Genomic DNA, 25,536 nt, shown 5'->3' on the forward strand with positions numbered 1-25,536 from the left:
ACGTATGCTTTTTACCATTTATGTCTCCATCTACATATACACTATCTTCACGACATTTCAAAGAAGCTATTAGTATAAGAGGGTCTTTGGAAGAGTTCCGGGTCGAAGCTGCCCCCCTAAGGTTGACTCGTTCTGGTTTTCCTGATGGTGAGTTTCTTGATTTTATGGTCTTCTTTTTCTTGCATGTCATGCTTTTCATCAAATTAAAGAGCTGGTCAAGTTTATCTTCATCTCCTTCCTCTTTTACAGTCCTAACTTTATTGTAACCGCCAGAGGCCTGCGTAGCTGACTCGTATTCGAGGGCGGCGGATAAAACATCAACCAGCGTCTTGTGACGAGCTAATCGTAGTGTTCTCTGCATTTCATGATCACGAAGACCATCAATAAACGTTTGAACGGCCAATTTTTCCATCATGTCTTCGGGAGCTGTTGGATAAGCATATCGTACTAATCTGGCAATATCTACCTCATATTCTTGAAGAGCCTCATCTTTCTTCTGTCTACGATTTTTAAGCTGCGACTGATATACATGTTCCAAATGTTCGTGGCCATATCGCATATTTAACCTCTTCTTCAGTTGTTCGAAATCATCGGTCTCCTCTACGGCTATGGTCTGAAGCACATCTAAGGCATCTCCTCGAAGAGCGATAGTCAGGTTTACAGCCTTTTCTTTTTCAGACCATCCATTCGCTCTTGCAGCTGATTCGAACTGTTTCATGTAGTTGTTCCATGACGATTTTCCGTCGAAAGTTGGGACTTTGACATGCACAGAACTTCCACTTCCTTCAAATTTCGGCCGTGTTTCCAACTTACATTTCGTCTCGTCTTCTTTTATCTCCACTGTAATCGGATTGTTACCTCTCTCTGCTGTCCCTGTTTCCTCCATCTTCCTTTCCATTTCTTTCATCTTTTCTTCGAAGGCCAACATATCGGCAGCAACTTGATTTTTTAACGAAGATATTCTATCGTCGAGGGCAGACATCTCAGAAGTGACTTTAGAGATTTCCGAAGAGATGTTAGCAGAGACTTTGCTTTCCAGCGAAGAAATCTCGTTAGAAACTTTGTCTTCCAACGAAGCGATATCGCCGGAAACTTTGGCTACATCACCAGAAACTTTGGCTACATCAGAAGAAACTTTCGAAATCGACGAGAGGACAGCATCTTCAAATATATAGGTCTCTGGATCTAGTCCCTCTTCTAGCAAAGCGTTCTTTAGTCGTTGGACTAACTCAGCCTTTTTTCCGGTAGAAGCTAATTCTCTGTCTTCAAGATGTCTTCTTAAATTAGTCACTGTCAGCTCATAAATCGTAGCCATTTTCACAATTTATTTTATATTCACTTGTAATTTATTTTCGTAATTTATCTTAAGTATTCCACTATTCTGACACCATTTGTTGTGAATTTATTAATTGTTAAGTCTTTAATTTATAATGTCTTGTTCTTATCTTAATTCATTAAAAAGCACAATGACTGATATTTATTTATTTTCACTAAACATACATAATTTATTAAAAAGCGAACGTAACATTTTATCGCGAGCGCGTCGTCCGAATTAACTGTTCCTTCCAAATCAAATGTCCTTTATATATGCCATTGCCTTTACGCTAGAATCATCGAACAGCCTTCTCGATTTGCGGCGAAATTATAACGGTAAGGCAAACGGGTATTTTTTACATCGGCTCGACCGTTTCTGGAAGGTCCATTCAGGTAAATTTCTGCCGGCTAATAGAATACTCTCGTAAAATCTAAAAACAGAACACATTAGTCATAATATTTACGGTTATTTTAGGCCAGGATAATTATCGTAACAATATATTTATAGTGGATTTTCTTGGGCTTAGGTTCTTAAAAAAATGTTTGATTTGATACTAAGACATTTTCATATATTTTTTCGACGTTTCGGCAGGAAATTCATGCCTTTTTCAAGAAGTAATATTGACTAAAAAAACATTTTATGACATACATAATACGGTTTAAAAGTTAAACTTTTGACTTATCAAGCATGTAAAAATTCGGTACTAACAAGTAGACGTCACAATTAAAATATTAAAAACATAGGACATACTCACTAAGTCACTACATGTAAAATGTATTTTAAATCTAATGTGTTGTTTATTGATGTTAGTTTATCATTTAAACAATCAGTTATTTTAACATCATAGGCGTTCTGAGATTGTCTTTTTATGTATTTTTAAATTAAGTTAAAATATATTTTGTTCAAATTTTTGACATCTTTTTTATCATTTATTGCATTATTATTTTTTTTTATTTGTATAGACTCAAGAAGCTCCCTCTTCTTCCTGTTGGGTTCACTTCCCAGGATCTTGGTTTTCTCAAAATCAAATTTATGTTTTTTTTTTCGTTTTCATGTTTTGTGAGGGCGGTTGAGTTTTTTTTGTCATATTTGTGGGAACGTATTCTTGAGTTAAGTAGCTGACTGGTTTGTCCAATATAAACTCCATCACAATTCGAGCAGGGAATTTCATATACAACATGCGATCTTTTTAATAGAGGGGTTTTTGTTTTTAGTCTTGTAAAATTCTTTTTCAAAAGATTGTGCCCTTTATGAGCAACCGTAATATTATGTTTGGACAGAAGATTTGCAATTTGTTCTGATAATCCTTTTATATAGGGAAGAGACATATAGTTTTTCTTTACCGTGTTGGTTTTATTGTTATTATCGTTATTGTAAAATTTATGCAGTCGCAATTTGAAAGTGTTGTCGATAAGGTGGTGTGGTTATGAATTAAGTGTTAGTGCTGTTTTTGCTTTTTTAATGGCCTGAGGTCTACTGATAGGATCGGATAATCTGATAGCTCTATCGGCGAGTCCGATAACTACTGATTTCTTTTGAGACAGGGGATGATGAGAGTTGAAATTCAGATATCTCGACGACCAGGTTTTTTTGGTGTACCATGAATTAGTTATAGTACTGTTTTCTCTATGTAAGGTCAGGTCCAGAAAATTAATTTGATAATTTTTTTCAATTTCTAATGTGAATTTTAGTTTGTGGTGAAAGTTATTGAATTCATTCAATTTAGAAACACATAAAAAGACAATCTCAGAACGCCTATGATGTTAAAATAACTGATTGTTTAAACGATAAACTAACATCAATAAACAACACATTAGATTTAAAATACATTTTACATGGAGTGACTTAGTGGGTATGTCCTATGTTTTTGATATTTTAATTGTGACGTCTACTTGTTGGTACAGAATTTTTACATGCTTGGTAAGTCAAAAGTTTAACTTTTAAACTGTATTATGTATGTCATAAAATGCTTTTTTAAGCAATATTATTTCTTGAAAAAGGCATGGGTTTCCTGCCGAAACGTCGAAAAAATATATGAAAATGTCTTAGTATCAAATAAATTTTTTTTAAGAACCTAAGCCCAAGAAAACCCACTAAAAAATATATATATTAAGGTTTAAGAACTAAACTCAAACTGTATATATATATATATATATATATATATATATATATATATATATATATATATATATATATATATATATATATTGAAATCCCCTCGTATATGTATTAAATTGAAATCTCCTCATATGCATTATAATAACGAAGAATTTTTCCATGTTTCTTAGTTCGTATCTTTTAAGTTAAAATACTCGAAATATATTTCAATTCTTTCTTAGGTCGGCTCGAGTTACATAAACCATCTTAGAGTTGTTTATTTATTTCGCAGCTGCATATCTTCCTCGATATTTCTTTGTTCAAACCGCCCGATACTGCGTTTTCAAATTAATAATTTGCGTCTTAATTCCCGTTTGTGTTTTGTTTATACCCAGCGTTTTGTTTATACCAAGTAATGTGAATTAATTTTAAAGATAATTTCATCACTCTCGCTGGAGCTGCGGTCAAGAGTGATAGGCTTCAGCGTTATGTCCAAATTCACGTCGAATTTGTAAAGTTTTCTGTTTTTGCCCCTTTTCATGGCAATCTTCGTCTTACGTTATGGAAAACAATTTTAGTAGCAGTTAATAGAAGCAAATTAATGTGTATGCAGTCTAATTCTAACTGTTCCTGTTTTTTAAGAGGGATAGTCATAAATTTTGTGTTCAGTGCCGACTTCAACCACAAATAGTCAGTCCTATCGCAGTGTGAGATGTAGTTTTTTGTTCCCGTAATAGTTCCAGTAATAGTTCCAGAAAATTCAAAGTGTTTTTGTGAAATCCAGGTAACTTTTTTTGTGTCAAATTTTAAAGTAAAGACAGACATTTTTTTCTTAAAGTAATAATTGCTTTCATAATTTCGTACTATAAAAAAGGATTTGTAATAATTAATAAATTGTAAAATTTTAGGGTTTGACTTTAGCTGTCAATTTATTTGTTCAGTTTTTTTTTAAATTTAATGTCAACTTATGACAGCCGTTTTATTATTTTTGAAGTTCATTTGTTTTGTTGTTAAAAAAGGTTAACCTCCATGCAGTAACAATTTTGAAAGTTTTTTTAGCAAATCCTCATTGTAAACAGATCGGACACATGTAAGTTTTTTTTGTATTTTTGTACTTCGTAACTATTCATATAGTATTTTTGTATTGTCTTATTTTTATAACTGTTTGTGTTAAGACACAATAAATGTTAAATTTTTGTTTTAACATTTTGTTTATTTTTTTTAACTAACCCTGTTTTGAGTTTCATTTGAAAAAGATATGTTTTTCATTTTTAATAATTATTTCGACAGTTACAACTAGCTGTTGTAATAGTTATAATTAGGCACCTCGAAGTGGCGTCCTTTTTAAATTACTAGAGGTGTTTCCTGTTTCTTTTTGTTTTGTTTGTCCCAAGAGATTCCATTGTCCCTTTGTTTCATTTTTCTGTAGTTGCCCCAATCCAACCCCATTGTCATTTACTTATCCACGACTCCAGCTCTCCTAACAAACCCTGAGTGCCGTTCGCACAAGTAGCGTTTATTTTGCTTGCCCCATCTTTGCTCCCAGCAATTTCTATCCCCAAACTTCTACCCCTTATAATAATAGCCCATGTGGTAGGCAAAATATTTTCGTTACAACTGGACCGTTATTAGGTCAGTTTACCTTAAATAAGTTTTTCTATAATTACTTGAGAAGGGATCATTTGTCCTTTAAATGTAACAATAACTGTCGATGTAGGGATTTCTTCTTCCCCATTTATTCTTTTCATTCTTCTAACATTTATAATTTCAAAATTATATCCCAATTTAGGTTTTATTATCTGACTTATACACTGATAAGTCAATATCAACTTGTTTAATACCTAACTCCTTTTTTGGGTAAAGAATGTAGGTACGTATACATCGTATTCCTTTTTACAAAAAAAAAAATTATTATAAATTTCACAGGTTGCTAAAAGAGTGGCATTTAAAAAGTTATTAATTTCACCGATTTTTCAGCACCAATAAATATCGGTTAATCTATTGGTATAGATACTTACTGTTACATTTCCATAAAACTGAAAGTATTTTATAGTCCAATAAAGAACTAACTGCTGTGATTAGAACTGCAGCTAAAACGGCTTTTGGAATATAATAGAAGTAAGGAGCCAAGAAACTAAGAGCAAAAACTATCACTGTACCTAAAATAAATACTTTTTTATAAAAATGTATTATCTTATATATTATCTAAATATTTACTTTAGTATAGTCATTTTCGATTTAGGATCTACCAATATTCTCGGTATTGAATACGACATTTAGGACAAGATTTTCTTAAAATATTTATATTTCTTAAAATATTTATAATAATATATTTCTTTTCTTCACTAAAGTTTTAAAATAAAAATTTTATTTAAAAAATTCCTTTATAAAAGGTACAATAATAATAATCCTATCGGGCTACATCACAAAACGGTTTCGGAATTAATATTCCATCATCAGTACTATCCTAAAAAGTATAACCACTTTAATTAAATCAAATGTGAAAGTTCCCAAGTTCACCACTTTGACCAAGGATATTACAAAAAGTGTGGTTAATACTTACTGGTTGTACATGTTTGAAGCCACTAAATATATGAGTAAAAACTCTTTAAATGTTGTTGGAATAAGTTTGAGTTCCATTTTTTTTAATTAAAAATCATGATGTTTAATTAAAAGGAATTGATTACATGGCAACGTAATACTCCACTGGGGTTGCTAGTCCTTAGACGAAGTATCTGTGAGGACTTGTTGATAGTAATTGATTAAAATGACATGTTAGGACGGAAGTCTGAACAAAGCAGTCAATATAACCGAAGGTATTTGTGTTGTACCCAGTGGTAGCTGTTGGTTTTGTAGTTTATTCAGTAGCTCTTTCTTTCTTAAGGTTGGAAATCTTGCTTCCTGCAATGATTTATGTACACTGCATCCTCTATAATTTGCTGGGTGGTTATTACCCATAAAAATTATTAAAAGCATAAAAAACAGTGGTAGGGATTTGTTTATATTTCTTTATCGTAAATTCGTTATTTGTAGAACGATATGTCCTTGGCTGTCTATTTCTTTTTTTAATTTCTTGTATACTGTGTCACTGTGGGATGAATATGACGAATCACTACTCTAAAGGGGTTGTCTTGGTTCTTACGATATGTGTGATATTTGGTTTTTTTTTTCTCATTAAGTTATTTTACTATACTGTCATATATTTCAATTTTGTTTGGGCCTCTTTACCTTGACGTGTTCTTCATTCAGTACTCTGATTAAATGTTTGTCTGTGGCTATAGTGTTCAATATTTCGTTTAATGGTTGGATATTTTTAACACCAGCAATAAATATCCGTGGGAGTTTGTCTTCTTATTTTTGCCTCTTCATTATCTGCTTTTTCGTTAATTAATGTATTAAATTTATTTGCATTTGTTTTCTTTGTGATACAGTATGTGGTCCCATTTGCATTTGTCGTGGAAAATATCATAGTTGTTAAACTGGTAAGTTTTGATAGCCGAGGTTGATTTGGCTCGAAATTGGAGATTGAGAGCAATATGTAAGTATATAATCTTACTAAAAAAATATTATAAATTTTAATAAGTACATCATCATCATCATCATTCTCAGCATATTCTACCGATTATGGTGTAGCCTCCTTTACATATTCATTCTTCATATCTGCCCACGATTGTTTAAAATTTGCTTTTCTGTGCCAAGTTGTACCGGCTTGTTTCCTTACGTCATAGCCCTATCTTAAATTTGGACGTCTTCTTGGTCTCTTGACGCCTCTTAGATACCACAGTGTAATTCTAGTGGACACCTATTGTCAGTTCTTCGCGCTAAATGTCCTGCCCACTGCCATTTTATAGATTTAATTCTATGATTATATCAATAACCTTGGTTTTCTGTCTGATCCATTCTATTCTTTTTCGATCTCTCTTTGTTATACCTAGCATACATCGCTCCATTGACCTTTGAGTGACTTTGAGTTTCGATATTATCTCTTTCTTTAGTGTCCAAGTTTCGCAGCCGTATGTCATGATTGGTAGTATACACTGATCGAATGATTTTTTCTTCAGGTGGACTGGCATCTTCGATTTGAATATAACTGCATTTCTACCAAAAGATGTCCAGCTAGTTTCATTCTGCTGTTGATTTCTGGAAGTAAGGATTTAGATTTATGTATTAATTGTCCCAGGTATACATACTCGTCTACTGTCTCAAGTACAGTGTTGTTTATTATGACATCTTGGACATCCACTAGCTCGTTGTACATGGTTTTGTTTTTGTCAAGTTCATTTTTAGGCCAACCTCATTTGTAGCTGCATTTAGGTAGCTTATACGTTCTTGTATTTCTGGAGGATTATTAGCAACCAGTATGATGTCGTCTGCAAATTTTAGATGGCTGAGGTATTCTCCATCAATGGATATTCCTTTGTTCTGTCAGTTCATTTTGCTGAATATATTTTCTAGAGTTGCAGTGAAGAGCTTTGGTGATATTGCATCTCCTTGTCGGACGCCTTTGGTAGTGGGAAATTCTGGAGTGTTTTCATAAATTTTTACCTTAGCTTTTGCTTGTCTGTATATATTTGCTTCTATTACTGCCTTGGGATATATAAAATCGAAAGACTTCTCGAAATCTATGAAGGTTCATGCTAGCGGTATTTCGTAGTCTTTAGCTCTACTCATTAGTTCTCAAAGTGTATGAATATGATCTAAGGTACTGAATCCAATTCTAAAGCCAGCTTGTTCTCTCGGCTGTGCAGCATCTAATGCGTGTGTTAATCTGTTGTTGATGATCTTTGTGAATATCTTGTATACGATTGGTAGTAGACTTATAGGTCTGTAGTTTTTGATATCATATTTTCTACCTTTCTTGTCTTAGGCAATTCGTAAATATGCCTGCTAAGATTTTCCAGGTTTTATTGCCAGCGTATTTAGGCAGTTCCAATGTTATACCATCTATGCCAGCTGCTTTACCGCTTTTCATTTTTGTAATTGTCGATTCTACTTCTTCCGGAAAGACTTCTGGTACATCTTCTTGGTTACTGATTACTTATTCAAGTCTGTCAGGGGCTTTGTATAGTTCGATGTAGAATTTAGTTACGAGTTGTATTATTTCATTTCTGTCTGTAACTCTGGTGTTTTCGTTTGTTAGAGCAACGATTTGCTTCTTCCCAATGATTAATGCTTTTCTTGTTTTCTTATAGTTTTTTTTTTCTGTTTTCGATTGCATTTTTTACCAGTCTTTAATTGTATGTCTTCCTTAATACTTTTCCTTATTGTCTTCCAAAGTTCTGTGTATTGTATATTCTGTCTGTTGCTACTTACTTTTATTTCCCATCTTTGTTTTAGCATTATTTTAGTTTTATCAGACAGTTTACTGTGTTCATTTTATTGTTGCGGGCCTCCGATTTCTTCGGCACTATCAAGGATGATTTCCATTAATTGAGAGCTGTCAATTTGTTCACGTATTCTTTCATCAATTGTCCTTTGGTATTGATCTGAGTTTTCTTTTAGATTGTTAATATTTATACCAGTTACTCTTGGTTTTGTGATGAATTTTTCATCAGAATCAGAACAATTTTTGCTCTGATTATTGGTCGCTGCCTGTTTGAGAATGACAATGAAGTCAATTTCGTTCTTAGTGATCCCATTTGGTGCTACCCAAATAAGTAGGTATATAAGATTACAGATTTGTTAGTTTCAAAATTTTAAATAATATAGGTATAGACTATCTATGACCATGAGATGTAGTCTACCTAAGTTTTCGCTTCAAATTTTTTCAATATATACCCAAATATTATCTTAATTGTACTTATTTAAGACCAAGTTGTAACATTCAATATTCTTTTTATTTTCTATAGGCAGAGTAGCACTTTTATTTATATCACTTGTTTGTAAATTATTATGTTTTATCGCACAATTTTTAGGATTCACATCAATAAAGTGATCTTTCGTCTACAAGGACGTCCATACTGAACTTTGTTCCTCCATGTTATGTATTTAATGAGGCACCGACTATTGTACAAAACTATTTATTAAACGATACAGTGGTTACAAACATACATTAGGGATGGATCCGTAGACCCACGGCGTTCCCTCACCTAACCTCACTATCGACCCCTAGTCTTTTCCACAGTGTCTCTTATTCCGCTGCCGGACTCATATATAACATCTCCTCCCTCGTTAGAGATCAAGTTTAATGGGAGCTTTTACTAGTCTTCCAGAGCGCGTTCTAATATTGCAATCATTGGATGTTTCATCACTCGGTATAGATGTGTTTGTTTCTTCTTGTGATGAACTTGGAATGGGCTCCTTTGGTTCTAATTGAATAGGCTCGTTTTTCAAATTTGGATTCACTGGGATTTCAATTGTAACACTGTCACGTAACACTGGCACATCATCACTCACTATAGGAGGTTCTGCTTGAGCTTCGTTAGAATCTGGGATTCTATCTTCACCTCTGTCTTTTCTCATATCATTTGCGTGTGTAAATTTTATTACACCATTACTACATACTAGATAAGTACAGTAACTTAAAATTTTCATAATCTTTCCTTTCTGCCATAATTTTGTTTGTTTGTTTTTAATATAGACACTTTCATTTACTTTATACCATGTATGCCCATTTTTAATTGGGATAGATGCATGCTTACTATTATGACAAGAAGGTTTCAACATATTAAATCTAGTTCTAGGACGCACTTTAAAAATACTTTCACTTGGAGAAATCCCTGTAGCTGTTGTAGGAGTTGTTCTATAAGAGAATAAAAAGTTTTGAATTTTCTGAATAACCAATCGTTTATTAATCTCCTCTCTCTTAATAGTCAACAGGGCTTTTTCCAAATTTTTCTTTACTATTTGAACACTACGCTCCGCAGCACCATTACTTTGAGGGTGATATGGAGGTGTCTTCAATGGTTTAATTCCATTTGCTTGACAAAATGCCACAAATTCACTGGAATTGAAAGGAGGTCCATTGTCTGAGACTAATTCGACAGGAAGACCAATTACAGTAAACATATCTCTTAATTTTGATATAGTTTCTGATGCCTCTGTACCATTTGACATTAATTTTACATCTAACCATTTTGATTTCTGATCGATTAAAATTAAAAATGTGTACTTAAATTTAACAAAGAAGTCTATATATACTCTGTAAAAGTTGTGTGGTGCAGACGGCCACGGACATAATTCCTTGCTTGAATTTGTGAAATTTTGACATTGTTGACATACATTACAACATGATATGAATTTTTCAATATGTTCGTTCACATTTGGCCACCAACAATATGAACGTACCAACATTTTAGTACGAACAATACCATTATGTTGTTCGTGAAATAAGTCTAACACCTTATCTTGTAATTGATTTGGAATAACTACTCTATTTCCCACTAGGATACAATTTTGTTCAATTGACAATTCATTTCTACGTTTAAAGTATGGTTTCAAAGATTCATCACTCACTTTCCTAGGCCAACCTGATAAAATTAAATCTTTTACTTTTAATAACAACAAATCTTTGTTTGTTTCATTTGCAATATGACACGCGTTTAAAGGCATTTGATCTACCAAACTAAAAGAATACAAATAGTCTGTAATTTTTGTATTATCACTACAGGGTAAACGTGATAAACCATCAGCATTGTTAATTGCTGCCCCCTTTTTGTACTGAATATCATACTGATAACCTGACAGAGTGATAGCCCATCTTGTAATTCTTGCAGCCGCTGAAATTGGAATTCCTTTATTTTTTCCAAAGATAAACTGTAATGGTTGATGATCTGTAATCAGTATAAATTTACGACCATAAAGATATTTATGAAATTTATTTAAAGCAAACATAATAGCAAGGGCTTCCCTTTCCAAATTACTATACTTTTTTTCTGTATTAGACAGTGTACTTGATGCAAACATGACAGGTTTCTCTACATGACCAATTTTATGACTTAAGACACAACCGACACCATAACTACTTGCATCACATGTGACATAAATTGGAAGAGATGGATCATAATGAGTAATAACACTATTAGGTGTTAACCACTTTTTACTTTCTTGAAATACTTTATCACATTCAGGTGACCAGTTACTACTGAAATTAATATTATTTTGACACAGTTTGTATAATGGTTTTAATTTGGAAGACAACATCGGGATAAACTTTCCATAGTAGTTTAGCAAACCTAAATATGACTTTAATTCAGTTGTATTCTTTGGTGTTGGAGCTGAGTTAATTGCTAGTATTTTTTCTTCAGTAGGATGTATTCCTTTGGCATCTATAATATGACCTAAAAATTCTACTTTAGTTTCGAAAAATTTACACTTATTTACATTAATTTTTACATCATAGTCATGTAAACGTTTCAACACTTTTCTGACATTCTCATAACAATCTATAAGTGACTCACCATATACTAGAATATCATCTAAGTAACATTTAGTATTTTGTACCCCTGCCAAAATACTATCCATCACCGACTGAAAAATACCTGGTACAGAGCTGATACCATAAGTTAGTCTAGTGAAGGCAAACAAACCTATATGGGTGTTTATTACTAACATTTTTTGTGTATTTTTACTGACCTTTAGCTGTTGATAAGCACCTTTTAAATCTAAAACCGTAAAGTATTTATGTCTGCTTAGACATGCGAAGATATTTTCTGGTAATGGTAATGCGCAATGATCACTATCTAAGACTTTGTTTAATGTTTTTTTAAAATCTACACAAATTCTTAGTTCCTCAGACAATTTTTTTGGAACTACTACTATGGGACTAGCCCAGTTACTGTAACTGACTGTTTCTAAAATTCCTAACTCCACTAGTTTTTTTATTTCCAATTCAACTTTATCTTTTAGGGCAAATGGCATATCATAGGCCCTATGAAAAATGGGTTGCGCATTTTCTTTTAAATTTAAATCAATTTCAAACCCCTTAATGAATGAATTATTATTCTCATCAAAATTTGATTTAGATTCCCTTTTTAATTGTGAAATTAAACTTGAAGTTTCAAGGTTTTCCAATTCCAGCTGACTAACAAATTCATTATGTGAACAGTTAACTATTTGTCTCCAATTAGGATGCAATACATTTAACCAATTCCTACCCAACAGTGGAGTAAAATTATGTTTACTTTCTAAAATGACAATAGGTAATTTTATAGTATTGTTTTTATGTTTTACTAATACATCAGTTTCTCCCACAATTTTTACTCCCTCGCCAGTTAATACCTTTAAACAATACTTAACAGAATAAATATTTAAAGCTGATAAAAACTTTTTAAAGTCCTTTATATGAATTACTGTACGACATGCACCTGTATCAATGTCAAATAAAATTGAATTACCTTCTACTTCTAATACTATTTTCTCTGGAGCTGAATTTTCAGGTTCCAATGAAGACAAGAAACCTAGAAATAATGAATTTTCCTCCTCACTTTCATCCTGTATATCATCTTCTTCTAACAAACTAACTTTCGAACGACATACTGCACTTGTATGTCCCACTTTCTTACAACTGAAACATTGCCATGCTTTGGCTGGACATTTTGATGAGTCATGTTTTCCACCACATCTAAAGCATGACTTGGGTTGGACATTACTTCTACCAGTTTGATGGCCATCATCTTTCTTCACTGTAGCTTCCCTCTTTCTGAACATTAATTTATCTAACTTCCCTTCTATTGCCGCTACATTTTCCTGTTCCATCCTTCTAACTTGACCTTCTGTAAGTTCTATTGACAAGGCTATCTCATAAGCTCTTTCAAAGGAAATGTTGTCTTCTGCCAGGAGTTTACGTCTTATTTGAACTGATCGTACACCACATACAAACCTGTCTCTGAGACATTTTTCAAAAATTGCCCAAATTTACAATATTGAGCAACACTTTTCAGTTTTGACACAAAACTTTTAATATCCTCCTGAGGCTCTTGATTTGTATTGTAAAATTTATACCTTTCAGCGATAACTAACCGCTTTGGACTATAATGTTCAATCAGAACTCTTTTTAACTCCTCAAATGTTTTTGAACTTGGTACCTCTGGTGCTAATAAGTCTTTTAAGACACTGTAAGTCTCTCCGCCAATTAAAGAAATTAATAATGGAACTTCCTTGTCTTTTTCCACTACATTACATATAAACAACTGCTCAAGTCTCTCTATATAAGAGGTGATATCACTTTTCGCAGGATTGAACTGCTCAATGTATCCAATTAACGACATTTTTCGATTTTTGCGTGGATTCTTTCTGTGACTCGTCGCCAAATATGTTATGTATTTAATGAGGCACCGACTATTGTACAAAACTATTTATTAAACGATACAGTGGTTACAAACATACATTAGGGATGGATCCGTAGACCCACGGCGTTCCCTCACCTAACCTCACTATCGACCCCTAGTCTTTTCCACAGTGTCTCTTATTCCGCTGCCGGACTCATATATAACACTCCATTACAAGGAAACAATTTAGTTTGTTTATTTACAAATTCACCAAGTTAATAAATTTATTGACTAAGTTATCAAATTCACTAACTTATTAAACCACTATAAAGTTCGACTGTATTTGACATCTATTAATGTCAAACTGATATTAACAGTAAGATATTAACAATATTTGAATTGTTAATATTTTTATATTATGAATTATTGTTTAAAAAACAATTAAGTCGATAAAATGTAATCCGTTGAGAAGAAACAAGCAATAATGAAGATGGTTTATTCAGTCAATAGCGCGCGGACTATTAGTTTTTTATTTAGCTTAAGATATCCCAATAGGCCAATTCCAAGTCATTCAAAAATCAAAGGATTTAAAAAACAATTCCTATATAAATAATATTGCTGAGGTACCAGAAAATTTAGAAAATCAAATCGAAATCAATGTATTAACCCTTATCCGGGTAAGGTGGGTCCAACGCGCCCGAGACGCCAATTCTTTTATCATAAACTGATAAAAAACATGTTATTGAATTTTATGCATCACTAAATTTGTTAAGAAGTATGTTTTCTTCAACATAGTCATGAGCTATTTAAAATATTCATTATCATTTTTGAAATTATTACGTCGAAAGAATTTTGTCAGGTAAAGGGGCAACACGGGCCCGTCGGACCCTATTTGTATTTATACCTAAAGTCTAAATCTTTGCTACAGAAGTTAATTTGGTAGTCAGGTAATGTTTTTGTGGATCATCTAAATGACTTTTATGATTCCGGAAATCCAATAATAAAGTCTAAACGTGTAACAAACAATGTAAACCTCTCTTTAATGTGAACATCAAAGAGATGCTTACAATAGGTGTTATATCTATTTTAAATGAACTTTAGAAACTGATAATCATTGTTGGAATGGAGTGATATTATTAGATAGGTATATTTTATTTCACGAAAAATGGTTGAGTGCTTAATGATTGCAATAAAACCCGACCGCAAGTACCCCAGTTTAGTCAACATTAGTTGAGCAGGTAAGTATTCAGGTAAAATTGAAGCTACTGTGGAGTGTCGTTATCTTGTTTGTAAGTATAATAAATTCCTGGTAATATAAAAACGATTAAAAAATCGTATAAAATTATAAAAACGATTAGAATACATTTTATTTCATAAAGTTGTAAACATTTTAACAGTGAGTTTCACTATCAATGGTTGATCTTTTAATGACCACAATAAATTTGTTGATCGTTAAGTATTTCCTGGAATAATTATACAGGTTCCCTCTATTCTGTATAATTTGTAAAAGTATATAAAACCGATGAGAAATTTTTAAATATACATTTTGTTTCATTTAGTTGAAAGTGTTACAAGTGTTACCAGTGTTATACCTATTTATACCTATAAAACAGCATTATGTGGCGTCCGTGGAAAAACATTGATGGTGCTTCTTCCAGTGTTCCAGCAAAGAAAAAGCATTTATCTGCTGACGCTAGAGAAATCGTAAAAACAATATATAGTTCTTTACTTACAAGAGGACTTACTGCTAATACTGCTGCCAGTGAAATATCTGATTTAACGAAAATACCTCTAACCACAGTGAAAAGAATTACATTAAATCCCATTAAGTCAAGAAGGAAGCGTAAGGATGCCGGTTCTACCAAATGTATTGACGAAAGTGATAAGGACTTAATAAGACGAAAAATTTACACAATGTACGAAGAGCAACAGATACCTACATTAGATGCTTTAAAACAACGGCTTACTAATGATGATACACAAATAAACTGTAGCCGCATTAGTCTTTGGAGGATTTTGTCTAAAATGGGCTTCAGATATCGTACAATTGACAAAAGGCAAGTGCTTATGGAGTCCCATCGTTTACAAAAGTGGCGTACTGAATATATAACTTCCATAAGAAAGTACCGTACAGAAAATCGACCAATAATTTATCTGGACGAGACATGGTTTGACACTCATGAAACACCATCCAAAGGATGGTCCGATTCTTCCAACAGGTGTCAAACAAAAGCTCCATCAAACAAAGGGAAAAGAATAACAATTTTACATGCAGGATCAGAAAATGGTTGTGTCCCAAATGCCTTATGGCTTTCTGCAAAGAACATTACTGACTCCTGCGTGGACTACCATGAGGATACAACGGTAGAGCTTTTTGAGCAATGGTTTAAGAATTGTCTTATACCTAACCTTCCTCAAAATAGTGTGATAGTAATGGACAATGCAAGTTACCACAGTCGTCAATTACATAAGTCGCCAAGTGCAAATAACACGAAAATTGAAATTCAAAACTACCTGTTAGAAAACGATATATATTTTGAAGAAAGTTATTTAAAAAATGAACTGTTAGAAGTGTTAAAATCATTTTCTATTAAAAAAGTATATGTTTGTGACGCATTGGCCGAGGACATGGGACATACAGTGTTACGGCTTCCGCCCTACTATTGTTTATTTAATCCCATAGAGCATATATGGCACCAACTAAAGTCAAATGTTAGGTCACAAAATGTTTCTCCGATTTTAAGTGGTAGTGTAGTCGAATTAATAAGAAAATGTGTTGATGATATCTCCCCAGAAAGTTGGAAAAATTCAGTACGCCATGTAATGAACGTAGAAAATTTATATGTTACTTTGAATCACATAATTAAACCAATTGTTATTAATCTTGAAGAGGATAGCAACAGCGAAACAGAATTAGGTATTTAGGAATTCATAAATATATTTTGGTTATTTTGGGTATTTTTTTTTGTAAATATTAACTTGTATATATTTTTCTATATTTTTTTTTCAATTCATCTATTTTTTGTACATTATGTATTCGTTTGTATGTATATACTGTAAATAGAACTATTATTACTGTACATTTTTAACGATATCCGATTAGGAAGAGCAAAAACTTTTAAACACGCCAGTTTTTTGCTGACAGTTCTAAGCCTGTAAAAAATGTGAAGGAAAGTACCTTTCTGAATTTAGATCCATATACTACAATTATTCACGTAGAACAAAAAAACTACTTTCTTGAAATATATTAAATAACAAACTTTCTGAAGTGCGACTTTGTGTACTTCGGTAGTTTATTAAGAGACTCTTGTATACACAATAGGATCAACTCAGGTAACCATTAAGCACTCAACCATTTTTCGTGAAACAAACTTTACCTATACATATTTTAAAATAAACAATGCATCTGCTATCAGTCGTTTGATATCGATGTTAGTGTCGACAACTAAGCTCCTAAAATTATATTGAATTACAGTGAAAGTAGATATTGCGAATAAAATGTCCCGAAAACCATTATCACCTGCAGAACTGTAAGATATTGCTAATACTTTATAGGATTCCGATGACAAAGAATCTCCTGAAGTAAGTGGCATTGAAAGTGACTCTGAAATCTTTCGAAAGCAACTGAAGAGGATGATCAGCAAGTAGTATTGAGTGAAAATGAAGAGGAATGTGTAGCTACAAGTTACCAGATTTTAGAGTTGTAGCATTTGAAAATTCTTTGGATATGTATTGAAATCCCCTCGTATTTGATGAAATACTAAGGAATAATCTTAATGCATTTCTCTTTACTTTCATACGTATTAAAAACACCAAATTCTGCCAATTCATCTTAGCGTCGCCGAGTAAAATAAACCATTTTTAGAGTTGTTTATATCACGGACTCAAATTCTTTGATATTTTCTTTGATCGAAACCGCTAAATATTCTGCGTTTCAAATAAATATTCCAGTTTATATGTTTTGTTTATGCTAAATTGAGCGAATGAATTTAAAAGATTATTAGATGACTCTGTGAGGTTGTTGTCAAAGGCAGTTGGTTTCGGTGTTAGTCCGAATTTTTCTTTTAATTCGTAATGTTTTTTTTTGTTTTTCCTCTTTTGTCATCGGAAAATGTGCAGTATAGTAGCAGTGTGGAGTTTTAAGTGCAGTTAATGAGGTTGAAATGGGTAACTAGTGTGGGCAGACGTTTTAGTGTGTCGGTAAAGAGACCGGCAAAAATTTGTCGAAAATAGTGAAATATACTCTATGTAATATATCAGTTTAGAAAAGAGTCATCACTATTTCTAATTTTTTAATTACCTAAGGGATTTGTGTTGCCTGAAGTTTGTGTTCCAAACTTTCAACCTCAAGTTTTTATTTGTCCGAAGAAGCCGTCCCAGAGTATCCCTCACAATTTGGAAAAGAATTTGTTCGTATGGCAGGGAGTTTAAATTGCAGTTCCCAACCCTCAGAAATTTTAGTGCTTATTTTATGTGAAATCAGGTAACTTTTTGTGTTTTCCTTTTAAAGTAACGACAGACATATTTTAAAAAAATTAATAATAATTGCTTTCATAATTAAATAATAGATAATAAAAATAAATGGTTTTAATAATTTATTGGTATTGTAAATCTTACGGTGTGGTTATGCTGTCAATATAATTGTTCTTTGTCATCAAAATTATGTTGACATATGACAGCTAGCCTTTAATTTGTTGTGAAATTTTTTTATTTTTTGTTTGTTTGTAGAAAAGGTTAACCTTTATGGGATTTTCATTTTAAAAAGATATCTTTAATTTTGATAATCTATTTCTGCCACTATAAATAACCTAATAACCGTTATGTAAGTTTTGTAGCGATTCCCACTTGTGAGTTTATAAACAGATAGGATATGTGTAAGTTTTGTTTTATTTTGGTATAAACCCATGTAATTATAAATATCATAATTACATCTGCTTATCTGTATATGTAACTGTTTGTTTGAGACAGAAATAAATGTTTATTTCATTTCTCCGAACTATTTTGTTTGCTTTATTTTAGAATAATCTCCTAACCCTCTGATGTGTTTTTTATTTTAGGGATCTTTTTCCTAAATCCAGCAAGTTTAGGATTCTTCGAAGCGGTGTCCTTCCTTTCAAATAGCTAGAAGTCTTTTTCATGTTGTCCCTATTTGCCCAGTTGTCCAGGAGATTTATGTAAGTATCCCTTTGTTTCATTTTTTTGGTAGTTGCCCCAATTCGACCCCTTGTCATTCAACTTATCCACGACCCCAGCTCTCCAATTAACCCCTGAGTGCCGTCCGCACAAGTATCGATTTGTTTTGCTTGCCCAATCTACACCCTCATAATTACAGTCCCCAATTTTTTACCCCATATAATCTTACCCTATGGTAGGCAAAATATTTTCGTTACAGAGTGTGTAATTTTTTAAACTAAGGATGGAATTAACTGGAAGAGTCAACACAACCGACAGGACGTATGCGATCCTGCTGTTGCGTTCTGCACATACGATGACCTCTATATAACAATTGAGGTCATCAGAAGGGAAGAACAATGTCTATATTCAATCTAGACCCGCTGGTTTCTTCATTTCGCTTTTGGTATCAATATAAAAATAGAACAAAATTAAAGCCAGTGGACTATATGAAACTCTATTTTAATAAGATTAAAAAGAAGTAAAATCAATCCTAAATATACATAAAAAAACATACAATTATAACTAAAGAAGAATATATACAAACTTAAATATTAGTCAATACGAAACGACACACCAAAAAGACAACCATTTTAAGGATAGAACACTGATGGCTCAAACAAAGCGACAAAGTATTTAACAACTAAAAGACAAACAAATGTCGATTCTAAAAAAACTACCGGTCAAAAGCAGTAAAATAATTTCGTATATTCTTCTTCTTCATGTGCCATCTCCTCTAAGAAGGTTGGCAACCATCATGGCAATTCGCACTTTCGATACTGCTACTCTAAATAGGTTAGCAGAAGTGCAGTTAAACCAAGCTCTCAAATTGTTTAACCAGGAGATGCGTCTTCTTCCGCTACTCCTTCTACACTGTATTATTCCTTGTCGTATTAATTTCAGCAAGTTATAACGCTCGCCCCTCATGACATGTCCCAGATATTGCAGTTTTTTAACTTTGTATTTAAAACCTCTTTATCTGTTCCCATTCTTCTCAACACCTCGACATTCGTGACTCTATCCACCAAATAAGTTGGGTGAATAGAGTCACGAATTTCGTATATGTAGCACGTTATAAAGATAAATAATATTATAAAAAAAAACATAAAAATATGGATATATATGTTAACGTTATAAAGACAAATTAATAATGCGGTGCATACAAATACAAAATATACAAAAACACACATGAACTACAATCGGTGTTAACAAAATACAAATATAGTGTTGGAGAACAATAATCTCCAACCAAATAATTCTATTTCAAAACAAATAAAAATATTTCCGCCGCATCGTTTACCTAAATAAATTCCTTGCCTGCATTGACTTATTTCTTAGAATGTTAATCTCCGCCCATATTGACCTTAAACCGGTAGATCCTTCAAAATGCATAGACAATTATTTCGGATGGGCTAGGGGAAGACAGTGAATTGGCAATAGTTGTAGGGTTTAGACCTACTTTTCAAGTTTCGGAGAGTTTTTCTCCACGTTCGCAATTGCAAGTTACGCAATATATCGGGAACCCTTAATGTGAAGTGTTATGGTGTTTTCGTTCGTAAACTGTAATTTTCTAATTAGGTTCCTTACGATTAGTTATTCACTCACAGTTTATAAGTTTCTTTTTCTTGCCCATTTTCAATTACAGTTCTAGCTAAACAAGTTATTGTTTTATTTCACTCTATCAATCTATTCAACAGGCCAGACTAAATCACATTTAAGAGTCCATTTAAGTTTCTATTACTGAGCATTCGAAGGCTAGCGGAACAATTGGACTTACAGCAAGTACAAACCGCTGAAAGAGACACTGTTAGCATACAAGACTCTACGTGAAGGGATGTTGAAAACCGGCATCCCTCCATTTGTTCACTTCGAGCCGGATTTTGATTTTACTAGCCGACTTTCTGGCCTAAAAACATTCAATTTATATAATTCTGTGCTTTCAAAAAGACAGTAAAAGTTTCGTGTGTTTCGGATATTCTCGTCGATAGACAACAATTCTTAGAGACATAGTGATTGCGTTGTTTATTCTACGGACAAACAAACATTCGATAAACAAAACAAAACAGTGATAGTTTAAAGAAAACCAGTGATTATTTCCAGAAATGCGCTTCAAGGACTAGCTGATTCCAGAGAGGGATAGGCAGCCCACACTCAAGTACTAAGAACCCAGGGGTGATGTACAATCAAACTTTTTTATATAAATTCAAAAATCTATTTTAGTGCAAATTAGTGTTCTTATAAAGTAACATTGTTAAAGAACTATTTAGGGTTAAATTTTTAGTTTAGCTTATTGCATGCTTGTTAAAATTCAAAATTAATAATTCAGAATTAATTAATTTAAAAATAAATAATAATTTCATTTAAAAATAAATAAATTAAAGTTATTACAATGAGCAATAAAGGTTTAAATAAATTAACAAAAAAGAAGCATTCTATACTAGATTCTGTTGGTAGAATTCAAGCGTGGCTAGAAATAAACCACGACTCGGAAAAAGATGTTTTCTCATTCAAAACACGAGAAGATAGGTTAAAAGACATTTTCTCTGACTTCAACAGCGTACAGGATGAAATTGAATTCCTGGACGAGTCTCAGGAATCTGATCGTGCCTTGTTTGATGAAAGTTATTTTGCGACGCTTTCAAAAATTCAAAACTCGATTAAATCATTGGAAATTACCAATACAGGGAGCTCTAATAAACAAATGGCCGTAAAACTCCCAGAAATCAGTATAAGCAAATTTTCTGGACACGTAAGTGATTTTGAAAGCTTCTATGAACTATTCGACACACTGATAATAAAAAATCAGTCCCTTTCTGATATCCAAAGATTTCTTTACTTAAAAAGTTACCTACAGGGTGATTCTCTAAAGTTGGTGGATTCTTTGAAAGTCACCAATGAAAATTTTTCAATTGCTTTGGATATTCTAAAAACCCGCTATCAAAATAAGGTCACAATCATAAATTCTTATTTAACAGAAATTCTAGACATTTCTACACTGAGAAACAGCTCACCGCAAATTCTCAGAAATTTTCTAACAACTGTAACAAAAAATATGCAACTGCTAAAAAATTTGCAATTTTCAAGTTCAGAGCTCATTGATATAATTTTAGTTTTTCTGCTACAAAGCAAATTAGACTTTTCGACAAGGAGACTTTTTGAAACTGAGCGAAATCATACAGATGTACCAAATTTAGATGCTTTTCTTAAATTTCTAGATAAAAGATGCATTGTTCTGGAAAGTCTGGAAAATACAAATCCTAGGCAAACCAAAACCGTAAAAGTTTCACATCATGCATACAGTAATAACACATCAGAGGATTCAAATAAAAATAATATTTCAAATAATTTAGTTTCTGACTTTTATTGTATTTACTGCAAAAAACAAGGACATAAAATTTATAAATGTCAATTTTTCAAAAATATTCAGCATGATGACAAAATAAAATTCGTAAATTCAAAAGGTCTCTGCGTAAACTGCCTAGGTAGGCATAATTCTAAAAACTGCTCCTCAAAACATGGGTGCACCATATGTAAAAAGCGCCATAACACTGTTCTTCACATTTCGGGTAAAAATTATACTTTTTCTACGACTCATAACAATGAAAGTCCGTCAACTTCTACAAATTCAAACAATTACGAACACGAGCATTCGTCTAATTCAAATTTTCAATGTCCTTCGGTTCAAGGGCAAGAACCTCTTACAAATTCTTTTTCTGCTTTGTCCGTAAAAAATTCAAACATACTTCTCGCTACGGCCAAAGTCACCATTTTCGACAAAAACGGGAGCCCTTTAACGGCCCGATTGTTACTCAATACAGGAAGTCAGAATAGCTTTTGTACCCGGTGTCTCGCTGATAGGCTGGGTTATAAGCCGTATGACATTTCTCTAAATATCTCTGGCATAGGCCAAAATAATTCGGTTTCAAAAAAGATGGTCAACATAAAATTGCATTCTAACTATAATAAAAAGTCTTTCAAAATTTCATGTGCTATCTTAGAAAATATTACTTGCAATCTTCCACAGTTCCGCATTCTTACAAAAAAGTTACCAATTCCAGGGGACATTTTTCTCGCCGATGATTCCTTTCACAAACCTAGTCAAATAGACATCTTAGTTGGGGCAGATTTGTACTACGACCTAATTCTTCCGGAAATAATTTCTCTTGGCCCCAGGCTTCCAATCTTGCAGGCTTCGCACCTGGGGTACCTAATTGCCGGCGTGATAGCTCCTCACTTGACGGCACCCACAGTAGCAAACAATGTTTCTGGAGAGGTTGCCCTACTTTCTACGTGTAGCACGGATGAGCTGCTCACAAAATTTTGGAACATGGAAGAACTTTCTCAAAACCCTATTCTGTCGGAAGCTGACGAGCTGGCCGAACAAATATTTCAAACTACAACAAAGATCCTTGAAAATGGACGCTTTGAAGTAGATATTCCATTAAAAAGTGCACAAGAACACCAATTACTGGGTGATTCATTTTCCATAGCCAAACGGCGTTTTCTCTCGCTCGAAAATAAATTCCAAAAAGATAAAAAATTATTTTTCGAGTACAAAAACTTCATTGACACATATATTTCTTCAGGGCATGCTGAATATGTACCGCTTTCGTTCGTGAATGAAAATTCGGACAAAAAATATTTTATTCCACATTTGTGTGTCATCAACGAACAAAATAAAAGTACAACTTTGCGTGTCGTCATGGATGCTAGTTGTAAAAGCTCTACAGGAAAAAGTCTGAACGATATTTCATTAAAAGGGTATCAGGTGCAACCTGATCTATACGATATTCTGGTTCGTTTCAGGCAATACAAATTCATATTTTCCTGTGATATTCAAAAAATGTTTCGACAGACGTGGATCAACAAAGATCAACGTTTTCTACAAAATATTCTGTGGAGGGACGATACCCACGATTCTATAAAATGTATTCAACTTAATACTGTTACATACGGGACGAACAGCGCCCCATTTCTTGCAACGAGAGTCTTGCAAGAGATTTCAAATAAAAATAAAATTGAATTCCCATTGGCCTCACATTTTCTCGAAACCCAATTCTATGTAGATGATGGTTTATGTGGGTCAAATAATATTGAAGAATTGCTCGAAATACTTCAGCAATTAAATTCTGTTCTAAACCGCCATGGTTTTACATTACATAAATGTTATTCAAATTCATCCATATTCCTACAAAAAATCAATCCAAAACATTCAAAAAATACTACTCAGGAATATGACCTAAATTTCGATTCTACTTCCAGCAAAGTTCTAGGCCTAAAATGGGACCCTGCGGAAGACCAAATAACAATATCCGTCCCCGAAAATAATTTCTGCCCCCCAGTAACAAAAAGAAAAATCCTGTCTGCATTAGCACAATGTTTCGACCCTTTGGGACTCATCAATCCATTCATTGTTAAAGGCAAAATGCTTATGCAGAAACTCTATCTGCACAAAATTCACTGGGATACAGAAATTTCGGACAAAAATATTCTAAACGATTGGAACAAGTTTCTACAGGACTTGTCACAATTAAAAAATTTAAAAATTCCTCGTTTCTACTTTTCTGAAAAAGTAATTCTAAAGGTTGAGCTTCATGGATTTTCAGACAGCAGCTTGGCAGCTTATGGCGCATGCGTATACCTGAGAACTTTCTATGATGATGAGACCATATCCTGTGCATTAGTTTCTTCCAAATCAAGGATAACTCCGTTAAAGACGGTAACACTTCCTAGGCTTGAGCTGTGCGCAATGGTTCTCCTTTCAAAACTTGTTTCAAAAATAATTTCTATCTTTGAAAATCAACCTGTAAAATTTCATTCAGTCACCCAGGTCAGACTCCCAGGTAGCTCTGTCGTGGTGTAAAAGTCACCCAAGTCGGTGGTCGGTTTTCGTGGCTCACCGGGTAGCACTTGTCCAAGAGTTGACTCAAAACTTTACATGGCTTCACATAAAGTCTGCACAAAATGCCGCAGACCTTCTTTCTCGAGGAATGTCTGGTTCTGAAATTCTCAATAGCGATTTCTGGTGGCAAGGCCCTAAATGCTTACGAGATAAAAATTTCAATGTTTCCAATCTAGCAAATGACAAAGTTCTCGAAAACCTGCCCGAGGAACGAAAAATAAGCCTCGTGGCAAATTCTAACGTAGAAAACTTCTGGATGAGCATTTTTTCACGTTTCTCAAATATTTCACGCCTAAAACGTACAGTAGCGTACGTATTTCGGTTTATTTCTAATTGTAAAAAACAAAAAATTTCTGAACCTCTTTCTGTGGCGGAGTTAAATAATGCAATGGATTTCATCATCAAACAAATTCAGGGTGATGCATTCTCAAAAGAAATTGCGGAGCTTAAAAATAACAAATTTATTTCAAATAAAAACATCGTTTCACTAAAACCATTTGTAGATTCTTCTAATTTTCTCAGAGTTGGAGGCAGACTTACAAACTGTCCCGACATAGACTATTTGCAAAAACATCTGATACTACTTCCATCCAAGAATCATACCGTCACCCTTATTATCAAAAATGAGCATATCAGATTGGGACATGCTGGTGCTCAAACAGTTCTCTCAAACCTTCGGTTAAAATTCTGGCCTCTCAATGGTCTAAAGGAAACAAAACGAATTATTCGCAACTGCACCACATGTTTCCGATTTTCATGCACTCCTGCACAACAGCTAATGGGTAACTTACCTGAAGATAGGTTGTCCACTACAACAAGACCTTTTTAAAAAATAGGTGTAG

The 25,536-nt window shown here is 33.2% G+C and overlaps 1 protein-coding gene across 9 annotated transcripts in view; it reads right to left on the bottom strand.

Annotated features, from left to right (window-relative positions):
• LOC140451024 (mitochondrial uncoupling protein 4-like) overlaps positions 1-25,536 on the bottom strand; it is a 360,669-nt gene that overhangs the window by 14,554 nt on the left and 320,579 nt on the right. For 8 of the 9 annotated variants that reach the window (XM_072544737.1, XM_072544744.1, XM_072544734.1 and 5 more), the window contains one exon: positions 5,431-5,571. The exons of the other annotated variant lie outside the window; for it this stretch is intronic. In XM_072544737.1, coding sequence (XP_072400838.1) covers positions 5,431-5,571 — 141 coding nt within the window. The remainder of the gene's footprint in view (positions 1-5,430; positions 5,572-25,536) is intronic. 9 annotated transcript variants of the gene reach the window in all.

This window comes from Diabrotica undecimpunctata, chromosome 1, assembly GCF_040954645.1.
Source record: "Diabrotica undecimpunctata isolate CICGRU chromosome 1, icDiaUnde3, whole genome shotgun sequence".
Classification (NCBI taxonomy): Eukaryota; Metazoa; Arthropoda; class Insecta; order Coleoptera; family Chrysomelidae; genus Diabrotica; species Diabrotica undecimpunctata.